The sequence below is a fragment of the Cervus canadensis genome, chromosome 1 (assembly GCF_019320065.1).
Source record: "Cervus canadensis isolate Bull #8, Minnesota chromosome 1, ASM1932006v1, whole genome shotgun sequence".
Classification (NCBI taxonomy): Eukaryota; Metazoa; Chordata; class Mammalia; order Artiodactyla; family Cervidae; genus Cervus; species Cervus canadensis.
The window spans coordinates 87,363,695-87,382,717 of record NC_057386.1 but is presented as its reverse complement, the minus strand read 5'-3'; the positions used below and the strand labels follow the sequence as shown (position 1 = coordinate 87,382,717).

At 36.6% G+C, this 19,023-nt stretch overlaps 1 protein-coding gene across 3 annotated transcripts in view; it reads left to right on the top strand.

Annotated features, from left to right (window-relative positions):
- LARP1B (La ribonucleoprotein 1B) overlaps window positions 1-15,960 on the top strand; it is a 129,488-nt gene extending 113,528 nt beyond the window's left edge. For all 3 annotated transcript variants that reach the window (XM_043486513.1, XM_043486493.1, XM_043486503.1), the window contains exons 15-19: window positions 1,200-1,360; window positions 1,709-1,853; window positions 12,575-12,684; window positions 13,404-13,531; window positions 14,705-15,960. In XM_043486513.1, the coding sequence (XP_043342448.1) occupies window positions 1,200-1,360; window positions 1,709-1,853; window positions 12,575-12,684; window positions 13,404-13,531; window positions 14,705-14,950 (790 nt within the window). In that variant the 3' untranslated portion in view covers window positions 14,951-15,960. The remainder of the gene's footprint in view (window positions 1-1,199; window positions 1,361-1,708; window positions 1,854-12,574; window positions 12,685-13,403; window positions 13,532-14,704) is intronic.
- The last annotated feature ends 3,063 nt before the right edge of the window (window positions 15,961-19,023 follow it).

Sequence of the window (19,023 nt, the reverse complement as noted above, 5' to 3'; positions counted from 1 at the left end):
ATCGTAACATATTTACTCTTAAAATCATCACATTAGGGGTTAGGAAGTCAACAAACAGCCCATAACAACAGCCATCATACTTTGATATGCTTCAAAAGTTCTTTTCTCCTCCTGATTGTTATAATAAGCACATAGAATGAGATTTACCATCTTAACCATTTTTAAGAGTACAGTTCAGCAGTGTTAAGTATATTCACATTGTTGTGAAACATCTCCAGAACGTTCTCGTTTTGCAAAACTAAAGCTTCTGTCCCATTTTGTCACACTTAGTAAGATGTACTCAAGTGTTGAGATTTCATAAAGTTAATTTTGTTTGCTTCATCAAGGATTTCTTAAGATAAAACTGGCAAAAGAAAAAAAATTCAAGTATTACATAGCAGTAAGTAATACAACCAGTAGTAAGTAAAGTTTGGTGCCAGTGCTTTAGTTTGCATCTGCAGTTTTATACACCATTGCTTTAGTACCATCAGTACAAATGTGAACTCAACGAAGAGGGCAAATAATGTCTAAAATTTTGAAAATAGTTTTGACCTTGCAGGCTTTCTGAAAGGTTCTTGGGAACCTCTCTAAGTATCTGCAGACCACATATTGAGAACCAGTGATTTAAATCAATTTAAGAAGATCACTTTGGTGACAGCATAGAGGAAGGAGGTTGGAAAAACCCAGACACCAGTTAGTTCAAGTGAAAGGAGAAAAGCCTCAATTTGAATAATAAAGTGAAGATGAAAAGAAAAAGATGGATATAGGTGAAATTTCAGAGGTGAAATTGATTTACAGAGTTGTAGGTATGTCTTTAGGATAATGAAAATATTGTCTGTGTGCTGGATTTTATTCCTCATTTCTACTTATTTAATTTATATTATTAACCTAATTGCTCATAAAAATTGAAAATTTCTCCAGTACCATAAGAAAAAAATAAATATAAGCTAAATTAACAGATCTGGAAAAGAGGAGTAAGCTAGCTGGTCAGTTATCTGCTTCTACTTACTGTTTTAGTCTGAGGATTTATGACCATGTCCTTTATCAACTTCTGAATTAATCCATGTGTTGAACATGAATAGCTGTATATCATTAGTTTAGGAGAGTTTTAGGGGCTAATGCCTTCACTATTGAGACTCTCAGTAACAAACTGCAAATTGTTTTAAACACTTGGTTCTCGATATTTCAGTTTGAAGGCTTTTTTCCCCCTCCTCAAACAGCAGTTCAAATGCTTCGCCTTCAGAAGGTGCACCACTAATAGGAAGTTATGGATGTACTCCTCATTCATTCCCAAAGTTCCAGCACCCTTCTCATGAACTTTTGAAGGAAAACGGCTTTACCCAACAAGTGTACCACAAGTACCGTAGAAGATGCCTAAGTGGTAAGATGCTTTCCTTTATATAGTCATCTTTAAGATTAAAACATAGTTGCAAAAATTCAAGTTGTAACATTTAATATCAGGTTAAAATATTCTTTTATTTTGTTTTGTTTTAATTACCTTAAATATTTTTATATATTCTTTATTCCTGTATTTTATAGTTTAGATACATTAGGGAATGAAGTTTACTATATTCTCATTACTATTGACAAATGCTTAAACTTGAGCAATGAGTCAGAGAAATGATTATTCTTTGTTTAGAAGAAACCCAAATATGTTTTGGGGATTAATGTATTTCAGCTTTCTTGATTTTATGCTATGTAAAATGTCTGCTATTTTGACTTTTTCCAGAGAGAAAACGTTTGGGAATTGGCCAGTCCCAAGAAATGAATACCCTCTTTCGTTTCTGGTCCTTTTTCCTCAGAGATCACTTCAATAAAAAAATGTATGAGGAATTTAGACAGCTTGCTTGGGAAGATGCAAAAGAAAATTACAGGTCAAATATTTTCTCATATTTTTACACTTGGAGGGAATTTTTATTTTTTAAAGTTACTTTATTTTTGGCTGCACTAGGTCTTCATTGCTATGCATGAGCTTTCTCTAGTTGCACCAAGTGCATGGGCTTCTCACTGCAGTAGCTTCTCTTGTTTTGGTGCACAGGCTCTAGTTCAAGTGGGCTCAGTAGTTGTGGCTCACAGGCTTAGTTGCCCCGTGGCATGTGGGATCTTTATGACCCAGGGATGGAACCCATGTCCCCTGCATTGGCCAGCAGATTCTTAACCACTGGACCATCAGGGAAGTCCCTGAACTAGTCTGATTTTGGACTGTGAAAATACCATGTGATAGCTAAGGAAAAGACTGTATTAGTTTTCTATTGCTGCATAGCAGAATACCCCAGAACTTAAAAGCTTAAAACAACAAACATTTATTAGGTAATAGTTTCTAAGGGTCAAGGCTCCAGGAACAACTTAGCTGAGTATCTCTGGCTCAGTTCCCCTGTAGGACTGCAGTCAAGGTATTGGATGGGGCTGCAGTCCCTGAAGAGGATAGAGGATCTTCTTCAAGCTCATTCACTTGGATATTGGCAAGAGGCTTAAGTATCTCACCACATAGGCCTCCCCATAGGCATTTCACCATATGACTTCACTCAGAGTGAATGATCTAAGAAAGAGGGAAAACTTCCAAGATGGAAGCTTCAATGTCTTACATAACCTACACCTGAAAGTAACATCACTTCTGCCATATTATTGTGTTCACACAAACCAGCCCTGATATAATATAGGAGGGAGCTACACAAGTTTATGTATATCAGGAGGTGGGACTGTTTGGAACTGTCTTAGTGGCTGGTACAAAAGCCAAATGAAAGTTGAAAGATATTTTTCTCTCTCTTGCCCTCACCATGACAGATTTCCCTTGGATGTGCATATATACATCCCCAGATTGATACATGATTAGAGCCAAACCAATTGTTAACATTCCTTGAGACAAGAAGAAGTAAGGCCTCTCATGATACCTCCTGACTCATCTGTTCAATCTCATATTTTCCTACTACAGTTGACCCTTCGACAATACTGATTTGAACCTGAATGGGTCCACTTAAATGCACGTTTTTTCAATAGTAAATACTATAGTACACCATAATCCATGTGTGATTGTTCTGTGGATTTCTCTTGTAAAGCTCAAATAAGAGTCCATTGTTAATCAATTTGTGATCTTCAAGAGAAATACAAGATGCTGCAAAAACTTTTTTCTGAAAATAAATTTTTTTTACACTTGCACTGACTTGTGTAAAAATAAAGCCCATTTAGTTTTCATCTAGAATCTTGATCAGGAATGATAGATAAATGGCATGTATACCTCATTACTGACATCTCTAATCAATCTCAGCATTATTTAATATTGTTCTTGAATTCAGATTTATATAGTCTTTCTTCTCACACCTCTAATGGCTACTGCCAGTTTATCTGAGTTGGCACAAAAGGCAAAATTTGCCATTTCTTTAAAAAAGGTTTTTGTTTTTTTAAATTTTATATTGGGGTATAGTTGATTTATATTATTGTATTTCAGGTGTACACAGAGTGATTCATTTATACATATATCCATTTTTTTTCAGATTCTTTGCCCAGATAGGTTGAGTAGTTTCCTGTACTATACAGTAGTACTATAAAAAATTATCTGTTTTATATATAGTAGTGTGTATATGTTAATCCCAACCTCCTAATTTATCCCTACCCCTACCTTTCCCCTTTGATAACCATAAGTTTGTTTTCAAGATCTGTGAGTCTGTTTTTGTCTTATAAATAAGTTCATTTGTATCATCTTTTTAGATGCCATATATAATATTATATATTTGTCTTCCTCTGTCTGACTTCACTTAGTATGATAATCTCTAGATTCATCCAAGTTGCTGCAAGTGGCATTATTTTATTATTTATTTATGGCTGAGTAGGTTCCATTGTATATATGTACACATCTTCTTTATCCATTCATCTGTTGATGGACATTTAGGTTGCTTCCATATCTTGGCTGTGGTAAGTAGTGCTACTGTGAACATTGGGGTGCATGTATCTTTTCAAATTATAGTTTTCTCCAGATATATGCTCTGGAGTGAGATTGCTCAGTCATATGGTAGTTTTATTTTTCACTTTTCTTGGTACTGTTCTTCATAGTGGCTGGTCTAGATATTCTCATTCAAACTGTGGTATGATACCCATTAATGGGTTGAAATCAATTTAGTGGTTTTGACTTACTTAAAAAAATAGAAAATGCAGGGGACATGGGTTCATCCCTGGTCAGGGAACTAAGATCCTACATGTCATGGGGCAACTAAGTCCGCATGCTGCAACTACTACAGATTCCACATGATGAAAGAAGAACCCATGTGGCACAACTAAGACCTGACTCAGCCAAATAAATTGTAGGTCAGTTGTTCAGTCGCACTGGACTCTTTGCAACCCCATGGACTGCAGCACGCCAGACTTCCCTGTCCTTCTCTATCTCCCAAAGTTTGCTCAAACTCATGTCCATTGAGTCAGTAATGCCATTCAACCATCTCATTCTCTGTCGCCCCCTTCTCCTCCTTCTGTCAATGTTTCCCAGCATCAGGATCTTTTTTAATGAGTTGACTGTTAGCATCAGGTGGCCAAAGTATTGGAGCTTCAACTTCTACATCAGTCCTTGCCATGAATATTCAGGGTTGATTTCCTTTAAGATTGACGGGTTTGATCTCCTTTCTGTCCAAGGGACTCTCGCATCTTCTCCAGCACCACAATTCCAAAGCATTGATTCTTCGGTACTCAGCCTTCTTTATGGTCCAACTCTCACATCCGTACATGACTACTGGAAAAACCATAGTTTTGGCTCTACAGACTTTCAGCAGCAACCTGATGTCTCTGCTTTTCAATATGTCTAGGTTTGTCATATCTTTCCTTCCAGGAAGCAAGCACCTTTTCATTTCATGGCTGCAGTCACTATCTACAGTGATTGGAGCCCAAGAAAATAAATTCTATCACTATTTCCACCTTTCCCCCATCTATATGCCATGAAGTGATGGGACTAGATGCTATGATCTTAGTTTTATGAATGTTGAGTTTTGAGACGGTAACAGGCAGGAAGGCCAGGGGTCTCCAAACGGAGGAAATAGACTGCAAGTGTCAGACGTATTTTCTCTCTCTCTTAAGTGGCAGGAGGAAACAAATTACAAGTGTCAAGATTTTTTCACCTTCTCTATACAATTTTAAATAGGGTGGCTGTGTGCAGAACGAACCTCTGCGCAAGCGCAGAGGCTCCGGAAGCTGGCCCGCACAGCACTACACGTGTGTATTAACTACAGGGGTGGGTGCTGGAGTTGAAGCTTTCTGTTGACACCACAGCCAAAGAGGAGGGTAATACTGTGCCTGTTTGTCAAGCCAAGCCCTCCCCCAGCTTTATTAATCTTCAAGCAAGTTCCCCACCAGCCACTTTGCTGAAAATCCTGCCAACAAAGTTGCCTGCAGGTATTGACCACAAGCCCCAAAAATGCCTAGGACTCCTAGAATAGGCTTATTTTCCTGTGGAATGTGGAGAAGATGAAAGGAGAGTTAGGCCTGAATACAGAGATGAGGAGAAAGTGAGAAAGCAGTGATTGAGAAGAGAATTTCACATTGGCTTCAACTCTTTGAATGGGTTTTCAGAGACTTCTTTTTGTTTTTTAAAGTTTTTATTAATATTTGTATTGGGGTATAACCAATTAACAGTTGTGAAAGTCCTGCAGTCAATCCTGCTGGCCTTCAAAGTCAAATTCTCTGGGGATTCCTAGTCCTTCGTCGTTGTTGAGTTCCAGTGTCCTCCTGTCGATGGTTGTTAAACAGCTAGTTGTGATTTTGGTGGTCTTGCAGGAGAAGATGAGTGCATGATTTGGTCTTATGGGAGAAGATGAGTGCCATCTTAAATCTGTTTCTAGAGAGACTTCTTTATTTCATATGAATAAGGAAGACTGAACAGTGATGTATGTCATAAACCATCACAATATTGTTAGTTATCCTCCAATTAAAAATAAAGTTAAGGGACTTCCCTGGTGGCCCAGTGGTTAAGAACCCACCTTTCAATGCAGGGGACACAGGTTGGATCCCTGGTCGGGAAAGTAAGATCCCACATGCTGCAGAGCAACTAAGCCCACATGCCACAACTAGAGAGCCCAAAGCGCTGGCAAGAAAAAACCTACACCTCACCGCTGCCACCACCACCCCCCTCCGCCCGTGACCGCAGCTAAGACCCAACTCAGTCATAAATAAATATGTTTTAAAAAAAATAATAAAATAAAGTCAAAAAAAGGAAGACTGAGCAGGAATAAGGCTGAAGTGAAGCTTGAGGAATTGGGGTTGGGCACTGAAAAAATTTTGATTAAGCTATTATCTGAGGAAAAAAGAGAAATAATCAAAATAATTTTAGAAAGAGAGATGCTCTGACTTTTGTGGATAAGTTTGGACCCACCCGCTTGGAAAGAGGAAGGATACATTATGTGTGGAAGTATGTTTGTTTCATCATCTTCATCAAAATGCAATTTTTGAATAAGATCTGAATGGGTTTCCCTCTTCCCTTAGCTAGTGATCTCTCCATTCACACTTAAAATTTAAGAATTATGCTCCCACTAGAATGGCATCAAGAAGACAAAAAATAACAGTTGTTGTTGAGGATGTGGTGAAAAATGAATCTTTATATACTGTTGGTGGAAATGTAAATTGGTCCAATACTATGGAAAGCAATAAAGAGATTCCTCAAAAAATTAAAAATAGATCTGCCATGTGACCCAGCAGTTCCACTACTGGGTATATACCCAAAGGAAGTGAAAACAGTATTTTGAAGAGAGAAGTGCACTCCCATGTTTCTTGCAGTGTTCCCAATAGCCAAGATGGCAAATAGATGGGGAATCAATGGAAACAGTGACAGACTTTATTTTTGGGGGCTCCAAAATCACTGCAGATGGTGACTGCAGCCATGAAATGAAAAAATGTTTGCTCCTTGGAAGAAAAGTCATGACCAACCTAGACAGCATATTAAAAAGCAGAGATGTTACTTTGCCAACAAAGGTCCATCTAGTCAAAGCTATGGTTTTTCCAGTAGTCATATATGGATGTGAGAATTGGACTATAAAGAAAGCTGAGCGCCGAAAAGTTGATGCTTTTGAACTGTAGTGTTCGAGAAGACTCTTGAGAGTCCCTTGGACTGCAAGGAGATCCAACCAGTCAATCCTCAGGAAATCAGTCCTGAATGTTCATTGGAAGGACTGATGCTGAAGCTGAAACTCCAATACTTTGGCCACCTGATGCGAAGAATTGACTCATTTGAAAATATCCTGATGCTGGGAAAGATTGAAGGTGGGAGGAGAAGGAGATGACAGAGGATGGGATGGTTGGATGGCATCACTGATGCATTGGATATGAGTTTGAGTAGGCTCTGGGTGTTGGTGATGGACAGGGAACCCTAGTGTGCTGCAGTCCATGGGGTTGCAAAGAGTCAGACATGACTGAGCGACTGAACTGAACTGATCCAAATTTAAAAAGAGGTTTCTGTTAAAGTTCTGGTTTTAACAGAACTTAAATGTTCTGGCTCCACCAGAACTTAATGTTTCTCAAACCTTGAGCTAGCCAATGTGATGTGTTTTTCTTTTGGAAATGTTTGTCTTAAGCTATGTTAATGAACTACTTATGGGCCCTGGACTCTGTCTTCAAGTTGTTTCTACCTAAGACTCATGAACCTAGTTGACAAACCAGTATGTTTTACTTATGCAAATGTTCTCTTAAGCTATGTTAATGAGACTGTATTTGCTTGGAAACCTGCCTTTCTTCAAGATTCATGTCAATCATTTTATGGCTGGGGCAGCTCACCTTGTGCCAATGTTATCTCAAAATGCATGTTGTGGCTGAGGGGCCTGCTGCCAGTCTCTGAGTTTGGAGACATTTCCTTTCTCTAATTAGCAGACTGCTAGTAGCTATATAACATCTGGCTAAAGACCAGCAGGGGGGCACTCTTTATGCCATCTTCTGATGTCTATGTCAGAAGCTTTCTCTACCCCTTTTATACTTTAATAAAACTTTATCACACAAAAGCTCTGAGCGATCAAGCCTCATCAGTTGCCCCGGATGGAATTCCTCTCCTCAGGACACCAAGAATACTGGAGTCGTTCATGGCTTAACAACCTTTCAGTTTTAAACCAACCTTTTCACTCTCCTCTTTCACCCTCATCAAGAGGCTCTTTAGTTTTTCTTTGCTTTATGCCATTAGAGTGGTATCATCTGCATATCTGAAATTGTTGATATTTCTCCCGGCAATCTTGATTCCAGCTTGTGATTGATCCAGCCCGGCATTTCACATGTTGTACTCTGCTTAAGCAGGGTGACTATATACAGCCTTCACGTGCTTCTTTCCTAGTTTTGAACCAGACCTTTGTTCCATGTCTGGTTGTAACTGTTGCTTCCTGACCTGCATACAACTTTCTCAGGAGGCAGATCAGGTTGTCTGGTATTCCCATCTCTTTAAGAATTTTCCACAGTTTGTTGTGATCCACACAGTCAAAGGCTTCAGTGTAGTCAATGAAGCAAAGTAGATGTTTTTCTGGAATTCCCTTGCTTTTTCGATGATCCAGCAGATGTTGGCAATTTGATCTCTGGTTCCTCTGCCTTTTCTAAATCCAGCTTGAACATCTGGAAGTTCTCAGCTCATGTAGTGTTGAAGCCTATCTTGAAGGATTTTGAGCATTACCTTACTAGCATGTGAAATGAGCACAATTGTGTGACATTTTGAACACTTTTTGGCATTGCTTTTCTTTGGGATTGGAATGAAAACTGACCTTTTCCAGGTCTGTGGCCACTGCTGAGTTTTCCAAATTTGCTGGCTTATTGAGTGCAGCACTTTAACAGCATCGTCTTTTAGAATTTTTAATAGCTCAGCTGGAATTCCATCACTTCCACTGCCTTTGTAGTAATGCTTCCTAAGGTCCACTTGACTTCCTCACTCCAGATGTCTGGCTGTAGGTGAGTGACCACACCATCGTGATTATTTGGATCTTCTGTGTATTCTTGTTACCTCTTCATAATCTCTTCTGCTTCTGTTAGGTCCTTGCCATTTCTGTCCTTTTTTGTGCCCATTTTTGCATGAACTGTTCCCTTGGTATCTTTAACTTTTTTGAAGAGATCGCTAGTCTTTCCCATTCTGTTCTTTTCCTCTATTTCTTTGCACTGTTCATGTAAGGCTTCTTATCTCTAGTTGCTATTCTCTGGAACTCTGCATCCAGTTGGGTATATCTTTCCCTTTTTCCTTTGCATTTTGCTTCTCTTCTTTTCTCAGCTATTTGTAATGCCTCCTCAGACAACCATTTTGCCTCCTTGCATTTCTTTTTCTTTGGGATGTTTTTGGTCACTGCCTCCTGTACAGTATTATGAACTTACATCCGTAGTTCTTCAGGCACTCTGTCTACCAGATCTAATCCCTTGAATCTATTTGTTACCTTCACTGTATAACCATAAGGGATTTGATTTAGGTCATACCTGAATGGTCTAGTGGTTTTCCTTACTTTCTTCAGTTTAAGCCTCAGTTTTCAATGAGGGGCTCCTGAGCTGAGCCACAGCCAGCTTCAGGTCTTGTTTTTGTTGACTATATAGAGCTTTTCCATATTCAGCTGCCAAGAATATAATCAATCTGATTTCAGTGTTGACCAGCTGGTGATGTCCATGTGTAGAGTTTTCTCCTGTGTTGTTGAAAGAGGGTGTTTGCTATGACCAGTGCATTCTCTTGGCAAAACTCTTAGCCTTTGACCTGCTTCATTTTGTACAAGATATCTCTTGTCTCCTCCTTTTGTACTCCAGTCCCCTATGATGAAAATGACATCTTTTATTAGTTCTAGAAAGTCTTGTAGGTCTTCATAGAACTGTTTGACTTCAGCCTCTTCAGCATTAATGGCTGGGGCATAGCTGTGGATTACTGTGATATTGAATGGTTTGCCTTGGAAATGAACAGAGATCATTCTGTCATTTTTGAGATGCACCCAAGTACTGCCAAATAAGAAAATAATTTTTATTTTACATAGAAAATATCAGACTTCACTGATGATAGTGAAGTTATTAATATGTTTTATAATTCATAGATAAATGCAAATTTAAAAATTATTTGCAAAACTTATATATGTTTTTATGTTACACAAATATGTGTTGTATTGACTGTCACAAAGTAAAATATTTTTTTTACTGTTGGAACTAAGTTTTAAAGCTTTTGTTATAATTAGTCTTGGCATATTTTGCTACTTATGCAAACAATTTCTATTTGTTCCTCAGGACTTTCTAATAACTTTTCTGATCCCATTTCTACCCAAGTGTAGATTGGCAGTTCTCCTTCTTTGTTCCTGTGGTATCCTGTATATAGATTTTTAAAACAGTGTTATAATTTTGATCTGTTTCTGCAGTGTTCATGATGAGACTGGATTAGCTATTCCTTAGCAAGGATAGCTCAGTGGTTAAGCACCTGAAGGCTTTCAAATCAAACCCATTAACTTACTGTGACCTTGAAAGTTATAATCTCAGTAAGTTTTAGGTTCTTTATAAAGTGGGGAAATTATGGTAAATACCCTCACAGGGTTATTGTGAAGATTTAAAAAAGAAAACACAACATTTAAAGGGCTTAACACATTGCCTGGTATGCTCAATAAATGATTATTCTTATTAGAAAGAAGATCAGTACTAAATATATCCATTAACTAACATTAGCATAAGATGATTTCAAAAAGGAAGGAGAGAAACAACATTTCATAGATATCTGCAATGTACCAGGTCTGGTTTTTTAGTGCTTTACAAATATTATCTGACATTGAAAAGTAGGATATTAGTACCCGCATTTTTAGAGATATGATTATAAACTAGAATTCAAATATAGTTCTTTCTGGTTCTCAACCTTTATGTTTTCCACTCATCTAAGCTGTCTCGCAGTGATGGGTCAGTGAATAAATGGCAACTGAGAAGCTGGTCATATGCCTCTTCTCTTTCCTCCAGCAGTTATGCTACATATTTGAGTTGTAGTACTAATGTCATGCTTTTGATCTTTGGAATTAGTTTTCTAAAAAAGTTAGACTGGAAATCCAGATATTGTAGTAGTCAGTTGTCCTTTACCAGTAATCTAAGAATCCTAATATTCCTCTAAAATATCATTCACTTATAACCTAAATTTTCTCAATTCTGCTTTCCATAAAGAAAGAAGCCTTGGCTTCATCCCAAGAGATTATGATTTCATTGGTTTGGAGTGGAGCCTGCATTTTTTAAAAAGCTCCCTAGGTGGTCTGTATATGTAGTCAAGGTGAGGACCACTGGTATCAATATAATATGATCCCGTAAGAAGAGTGTTAAGATGTTTTTCATTCTTAACTGTTGTTTCATGAGTCCTCAGTCAGATAAACTCAAGGAAAAGCATCATTTATGGCTACCAAAGGAAAGGACTCAGGTTAGTGTGTGGTTGGTAAGCCCACATTTCTCTTGGCACATTGCCAAGAAATTTGTTTATTCTTCCAGGCGGACCATCATTCCATTTTAAATAAGCCAGTTACAAAAGACATATGCATACACACGTCCTCCTGTGAACAATGACCAGGCAGTGTTATATTACCAGGAATAAAGAAATGTTGCCTCTCCTCCAGTGAGGTGCCCAGAATGATTTAGAGATTTAAGTGAGGAAGTTTTTTAAGTTGTGACATGTTGTAGTTGAATGAGCTACATGGCACCTTTACTGTTGTCCATCAACTTATCCATGTCCACTATCATGAATTCTGCTCATCCCCGTTAGTTGCAGGTTGAGCCCATGTAGTTTCTTGATCCACTGTCCAAAACTTGTCTCGGGTTCTCTAGGTGGTTGTAAGAAGAAAGAAATTTACTTTCTGATTTATGCAGTGATACAATTATTTTGGTGAATTATCTTTTATTTAATGTGCTTTATAAACAGGAAGACTCTCTTAGGAGACAGTTTTAATTAGGTTTGTCCCTTTATAGTTGGGGCTTCCCTGGTGGCTCAGAGGGTAAAGCCTCTACCTGCAATGCGGAAGACCTGGGTTCTATCCGTGGATTGGGACGATCTGCTGGAGAAGGAAATGGCAGCCCACTCCAGTACTGTTCCCTGGAAAATTCCATAGATGGTGCAACCTGGTGGGCTACATGGGATTGCAAAGAGTTGAACACAACTGAGCAACTTCACTTCACTTTATAGTTGATTGGGTCAACCACACCTAGGGTCTATGACCCAAGAGTATGGTCTTTATTTTCCTAGAGTAGAGATTATGTTCATGAGCATTTAATACCATGTAGTAAAACACCATTGCAAGCCTTGGTTTGGAAAAAAATCTATAACTGCCAATTTGTCACTAAATCTTTTGAAATACCAAGGAGTTTTTCAGAAATAACAGGAAGAGATCCTCTGTCTGTTCAAAGAAGCCATGCTCTAGTTGTTCATGGGCTGCCTCTTATTTTGCACATCTCCAGTATACCTCCATGAGATACTGTGCCCAAGTCAACAAAAATAGGAAAACCAGCTGTGGATTTAAAAACTACATAGATTTAAACATTCTTGTTTGGGATTATTTGTGCCATGTTTGCTTATGTCAGTGCTGTTAAGTATTATTATTTGCATTGTCATAGCAAAAATTTTATTATAAACCATTTCCCTCCCCACCTCCCTCCCCTCTACCCCCTCCTCCCCACCCCACAGGTATGGATTAGAATGTCTGTTCAGGTTTTATAGTTATGGACTGGAAAAGAAATTCAGACAAGAAATTTTTAAGGATTTCCAAGAAGAAACCAAGAAAGACTACGAATCTGGTAAAAACAAAACAATAACCTTATTCAATTTGGAGATTGTAAATCTGAATCTGTCAATAAATAGGGAGATTGTATCCTTTTTTTTGGGGTGGGGGGAACAGACCAAAAAGACTTTGAGGCCGCTATTATGATTTGTTATAAAGGATGGAGCACCATATAGTAAGAAGGTTTTTCATGTAAGATGTTGGAAAATAATCACTCCCAAGTGTTTCTTTATGGATTTGCATTTTGTCATTATTCATTTGACTTACATGACTACTCACTGATGTTCCATTATGTGAAAATTCTATGTAATATGAGCAAGTATGCTTGGAAAGGTGAAATAGTATAGTGGGTAACAATACAGGCTCTGGGCTAGTCCTAAGTCTGAGTTCCATTTCCACCACTTAGTAGCTCTGTGGCCATGGTTAAGTTGCTTAATTTAACCTTGTTTAACTTGCTTAACTCAGTTTACTCATCAATAATATTTACACAGGAACACCTATATTACAGGGTGGTGTATAGTTCAAATTAGTTTAATATACAATAAACCACTTAAATAATACCTGTTACATAGCAAATTCTTAATAAATGTTAGCTGCCGTTATTCATTACAGTGTTAGCCTCAAGATCTAGATAAAGTGTATATTAAGACATGGCTTAATGCTGGTAGGATCATGGTCAATGAATCATTTTTTAAGGATTCTATATATTTTATTGTATATATTCTTTGTTACTAGGTCAGCTGTATGGATTAGAAAAGTTTTGGGCTTATCTAAAATATTCTCAATCTAAGACACAATCTATTGACCCCAAACTTCAGGAATACCTCTGTAGCTTTAAGAAGCTAGAAGATTTCCGTGTTGATGTAAGTTTTAAGTTCTTTCCCTTTATTCTTTTTATTACTCTTATATTTGAGCAATTTGGGCTTATCAGTGACTTTCTTAACTTTAATTTTACAATTTTTATTTTTTAACTTTCATTTTGAAAATTCAACTTTCTAGTTTTGAAATCAAACTTTAAAATAGGTGCAAAAATGGGACTTTCATGGTAATCCAGTGATTAAGACTCTACACTTCCAATGCGGGTAGCACAGGTTTGATCCCAGGTCAGGGAACTAAGATCCCACACACCATGAGGCCAAAAAGGGAAGAAAAAAACAAAACAGGTGCAAAAATAATATAGAGAATTCCCATATACTCAGTTTACCCAGAGTCCCTAAATGTTAATATCTTACATAACCGCAGTGGAGTTGTCAGTCACTTTAACCAATCTGATTTCAAGAGGAAAAGGAAACATTTTTTAAAGAGAAGGGAATGAGCATAAGATAAAGGAAAAGGGGAAAGAAGAGAAAAGAGAAACAAGGAGAGAAGAATCAAAAAGAGCAGAAAAGAGAGAGGTGAAAGGAAAACTAGGTACATCTCTCTTTAGTATTATAATTTGTTTGTCTTGCAGTTTTGTGTAAATAGATTTGATAGCCCAGGGGTGCAGTTAATAGAAGTACCGACATCTCTGCAGTTAAAGAGCTGTGTTTCCAGAGTGGTCCAGCCAGTTCTGTCACAAAGATGTCCTTGCTTTATAATACTATAATGACTGTTGCCCTATCTGAAGAGAGTTCAAGAATTCAGACCTCTGCCTTTAAATACAGTGGAAGTTTGGAGAAGGAAAAGATTAGAGTTACAAATGCTTTGCATTTGATGAAAGTTGCATAAAGAACAAAAATAACCTCTCTGAAACATTTTCCCAGAGTTATGGAATGCAGTGTTATGTTTATGCTTTGCCATATAGTTCAAACCCTAAAACATAGGAGTAGCTTAATAAACATGTGTTGAATGAAAGAATTAACTGATAGGAAGGAAATTTAAGTTTAATACCTTAAATTTCTGTTAAATTTTCCTTATACTAATAAAATCTACTAAAGTAGGTTTAAAGTAGATAAAAAGAGATCTAACAGATTCTCTGTTAGAAAATTCTGACCTTAGATTTTGAAGGGAGGAAAAAATAGTAAAATCATCACTATGTTGTCTTTCATAATTTGCAGCCCCCTATTGGTGAGGAGTTTGGAAGAAAAAGACACTCATCTACTTCTGGTGAGGAGAGTAATCGTCATAGACTTCCATCTAATTTCTCTACAAAGCCACCAAGTGCTGCTAAGCCTACACCTGCTAATCAGCTTCAGGTTCCAATAAATTCTCCCAGAAGGAACACTTCACAGGAGTCCAGTGACAATTCACACCAGAACAATGCTGCCTCAGTCCCAACAAATGGTGAACTGCCTGAGAAATAGACTCTTAACAAAAGTTGTTTACCCTTGAAATCAACATTTACATTAGTATTTATTTGGGAAAATCTTCTGATGTTTAATTGTGATAATCAGAAAAAAGAAAAAGGAAGAAAAATGGTAGCATTTTTTTCTAGCAGGATAAATTCTAAAAATGTTGCCTTGATTTCACCAAGGATAGTTTTGGTAACCTTTTATAGAGATCCTCTAGTAATGTATTTTAGTCTCAGTATTTCTTTTTTAAAGCCATTGTTTACAAGAACAGCCTTCCTTAAATATATATAAAAACATCACAAGGAATGCCTAACATTACAGCTCATACTTCTTAAAGAAGACATAGTATGTTGTATTCATCTTTTCTGTAGAGTTCTCTTAAAGAATCCAGTTACCTCATTATCAACTCATGTTTGAACTTATCAAAAACAAAGGAAGATTACGTATGTATTTTTTAAATTCAGAAAAAGAATGTGAAATACCACATTTGCTTTTCTTTTAGATGTATGGTTTAAAATTTTTTTTTTTTTTTTTTTACAAAGGGAGAGGTATATTGCAGTTATATTGAAGTATATGCACCTTGGATGTTGGGTTTTGCTTCCCCTCCCCCACCAAGTCATACTTCATGACTTCCATGGTTATTGTTGTGTTGATGTGGAGTGTTCTGAATTGACATCAGTCAATTACATACTAGGATGGATTTACTTTTTGTGACTAGATAAACCTGCACAAGTAATTGAAGTTGGAGCTGGGATTGGTTGGAATACTGTCCTAAGTTAATTAAATCTTGCACTGTTTTGAATGTATTTGCTCTTTGTACATCTGCAGGTCTATGTGTCACAAGTAGTCAGATTATCCTCAGTTTAAAAGGAGTACCTAGTTTTTCCTTTTTTGTGTCTTTTAGTTTTGTTTTATGCTTATAAGTGTTTTCAAAAACAAATTTACTTCTAATTTTTATTACTGTTGCAACTGATGTAAATGATAGTTTTAGTTTTTGTGGGAATTAAAATAAAGCACTTATTTTAAATTATTTGAATTGAATTTTAATTATTTTTGTTTAGAATATAGTTGAAAAGCTGTAATTTTCAAATTCTATTAGAAGACTATTATATTTTGTGAATGAAGTTTCAGTGTTAAACTTATATCCATTTTTATTTAACATATATTTTCCTGTATTGTGAAGAAGCAGCTAGTTTAATACACTAAATTAATTTATTATTTTCTCTTTGATGTCTTGTTCTTATAGAATGACAATATTGAAATACATATTTTCTTTGGATAAATGGACTAGCCTTTAATAAATAAGAGATTTTCATTACTTTATTTCCTATGAATAAGTGATAATCTGCAGTTGTATAATATTTAATATTCGGGAAGTCATTTTGTAATGACTAAAGTCACTTTGTAATGAATAAAGTAATATATTACTTCTAAGAAACTGTCAAATTTGAATATTCAGAAAATCTACTTAGATCTTGGGAAGAGAATCAAAAGTAAAACAAATAGATTTAGATAATACATTTGAAAATGTTTTCTTACATGCATATGTAGTTCTGGCTTTTCAGTGAGGACTTTCCAAACCATGCTTATTAGCTTTAAGTGCTCTCTTGAATTGATCTAAAAATCTTTCTCAATATTCTTTTTGTGTTGAACACTTACATCTGAAACCTGTATTTAATGTTAAGATTACTTCCACTCACCTAAATATGTAAATGTATATTTGAAATTTGTAGATGAAAATTGTATATTTTATGTGAAAATACAATGATCAAGAGTTTTGTGATGTGTAATAAATTAATAGTTTTATCATATTATTTTGATTATAAAAACAATACATGTACATTGGGAAATTTAGAAAAGCACAAAGATGAAAATAAAGTACTTTTTTAAAAAAGGAAAAAAATAAAATCAGTATCATGCTATACATACAGCATTATCACCTGCTTTTACTTGTAGAGGTGACCATTTTCTAATGTCATTAATATTTCTACACCATGACTTTTAAAAGTTATATAGTATTGTAGCATGTGGATGTGTCATAGTTTATTTAGCTAAATCACGTATGGTTGAAATTTTGCCTGTGGTCAGGTTTGGGCTGTTACAAACAACAGTTTAATTGATAATATCCCTATAGATAAATCTGTGTGTAAACTTGGAGTTACTGCCTAACATAAATTCCTAGAAGTTGAAATTCTAAGTAAAAATATATTCCCAGTTAACATACTCTAGAACGGTTGTAAAGTTTACCCTTTTACCAATAGCATCTGCTTTTCCATGTCCTTACCAACTTTCAGAAAACTAAGATCATGGCATCTGGTCCCATCACTTCATGGCAAATAGATGGGGAGACAGTGGAAACAGTGTCAGACTTTATTTTTGGGGGCTCCAAAATCACTGCAGATGGTGATTGCAGCCATGAAATTAAAAGACACTTACTCCTTGGAAGGAAAGCTATGACCAACCCATATAGCATATTAAAAAGCAGAGACATTACTTTGCCAATAAAGGTCCATCTGGTCAAGGCTATGTTTTTCCAATGGTCATGTATGGATGTGAGAGATGGACTGTGAGGAAAGCTGAGCACCAAAAAATTGATGCTTTTGAACTTTGGTGTTGGAGAAGACTCTTGAGAGTCCCTTGGACTGCAAGGAGATCCAACTAGTCCATCCTAAAGGAGATCAGTGCTGGGTGTTCATTGGAAGGACTGATGCTGAAGCTGAAACTCCAATACTTTGGCCACCTCATGTGAAGAGTTGACTCATTGGAAAAGACCCTGATGCTGGGAGGGATTGGGGGCAGGAGGAGAAGGGGACGACAGAGGATGAGATGGCTGGATGGCATCACTGACTCGATGGACATGAGTTTGAGTAAACTCCAGGAGTTGTTGATGGACATGGAGGCCTGGCATGCTGCGATTCATGGGGTTGCAAAGAGTTGGACACGACTGAGCGACTGAACTGACTGACCAACACTGGTTATTATAAATCTTTTCTTTGATAGATTGAGAAGCAAAAAATATTATTTTAATGTCATTATTAAGGTCATCGTTTTAATCGTTACTAATGAATGATAATTTTATTGTTTATTATAATATTTGTAGGTGGCTTGGTCATATCTTTTATGTTTTCCTTTTAGCATGATTATCTTTTTTGATTAATTTATAGAGCTTTTTTACTTAGCAAGACTATTAATCCTTTGCTTTCTAATTTTCTTTATGTATATTTGACATAGTATGTACAATTTTTTGGTAAGAGTTTAAAAATTATACCACTTAAAGCCAAATGTGAAACTTAAGCAATTGAAAGCATTGTTATTCAATGAAAAGAAAAACATTATTGACTATAAATCTAAATAGTCCTACTTAAAATTTATGTAAGTTCCTAGAGAGCTTCCCTGATGGCTCGATGGTAAAGAATCCACCTTGGAGACCTGGGTTTGATCCCTGGGTTCGGAAGATCTCCTGGAGGAGGGCATGGCAACCCACTCCAGTATTCTTGCCTGGAGATTTCCCATGGATAGAGGAGCCTGGCAGACCACAATCCGTGGGATCGCAAAGAGTCGGAACGACTGAGTGACCAAGCACAGCACGGCACAGCACTAGAGACCTTAGATGCTTCCTTCCTTGTGATTTTGTAGTTTTCAATTTTATTAAGGAAAAAAGGCAACATTAAAATGTTTAAATTAAATTACTTGTTCTGTTAAAGGGATGGTTGAAACCAGCTTTGGAATTCTTTATACTAAAAGGAATTAAATAAGAAAGTTATGTGTTAACATAGATATCATTTTATTTTTTAAACTTGTTTTTGCCAGATTGGGACTTCACACTAACATTCTCTGATGCTTCCTCTTGCCATTATACTAAATGATATTACCTCTTTCCTTTCTGTGTCTAATCTTATCTTTCACCTAATTTCTTAGCTCTTATGAAGCTGCTTTTATTTTATGACATAGGAGACGGATCTAAGAGAGTAATACCTAATTTTATCACCACTAGATGGCAGAATGGAATAAGTCAGATCTGTAAGTCTTTTGACAGGTGTGTGTGTGTGTGTGTGTGTGTGTGTGCGTGTGTGTAGCTCACTCCA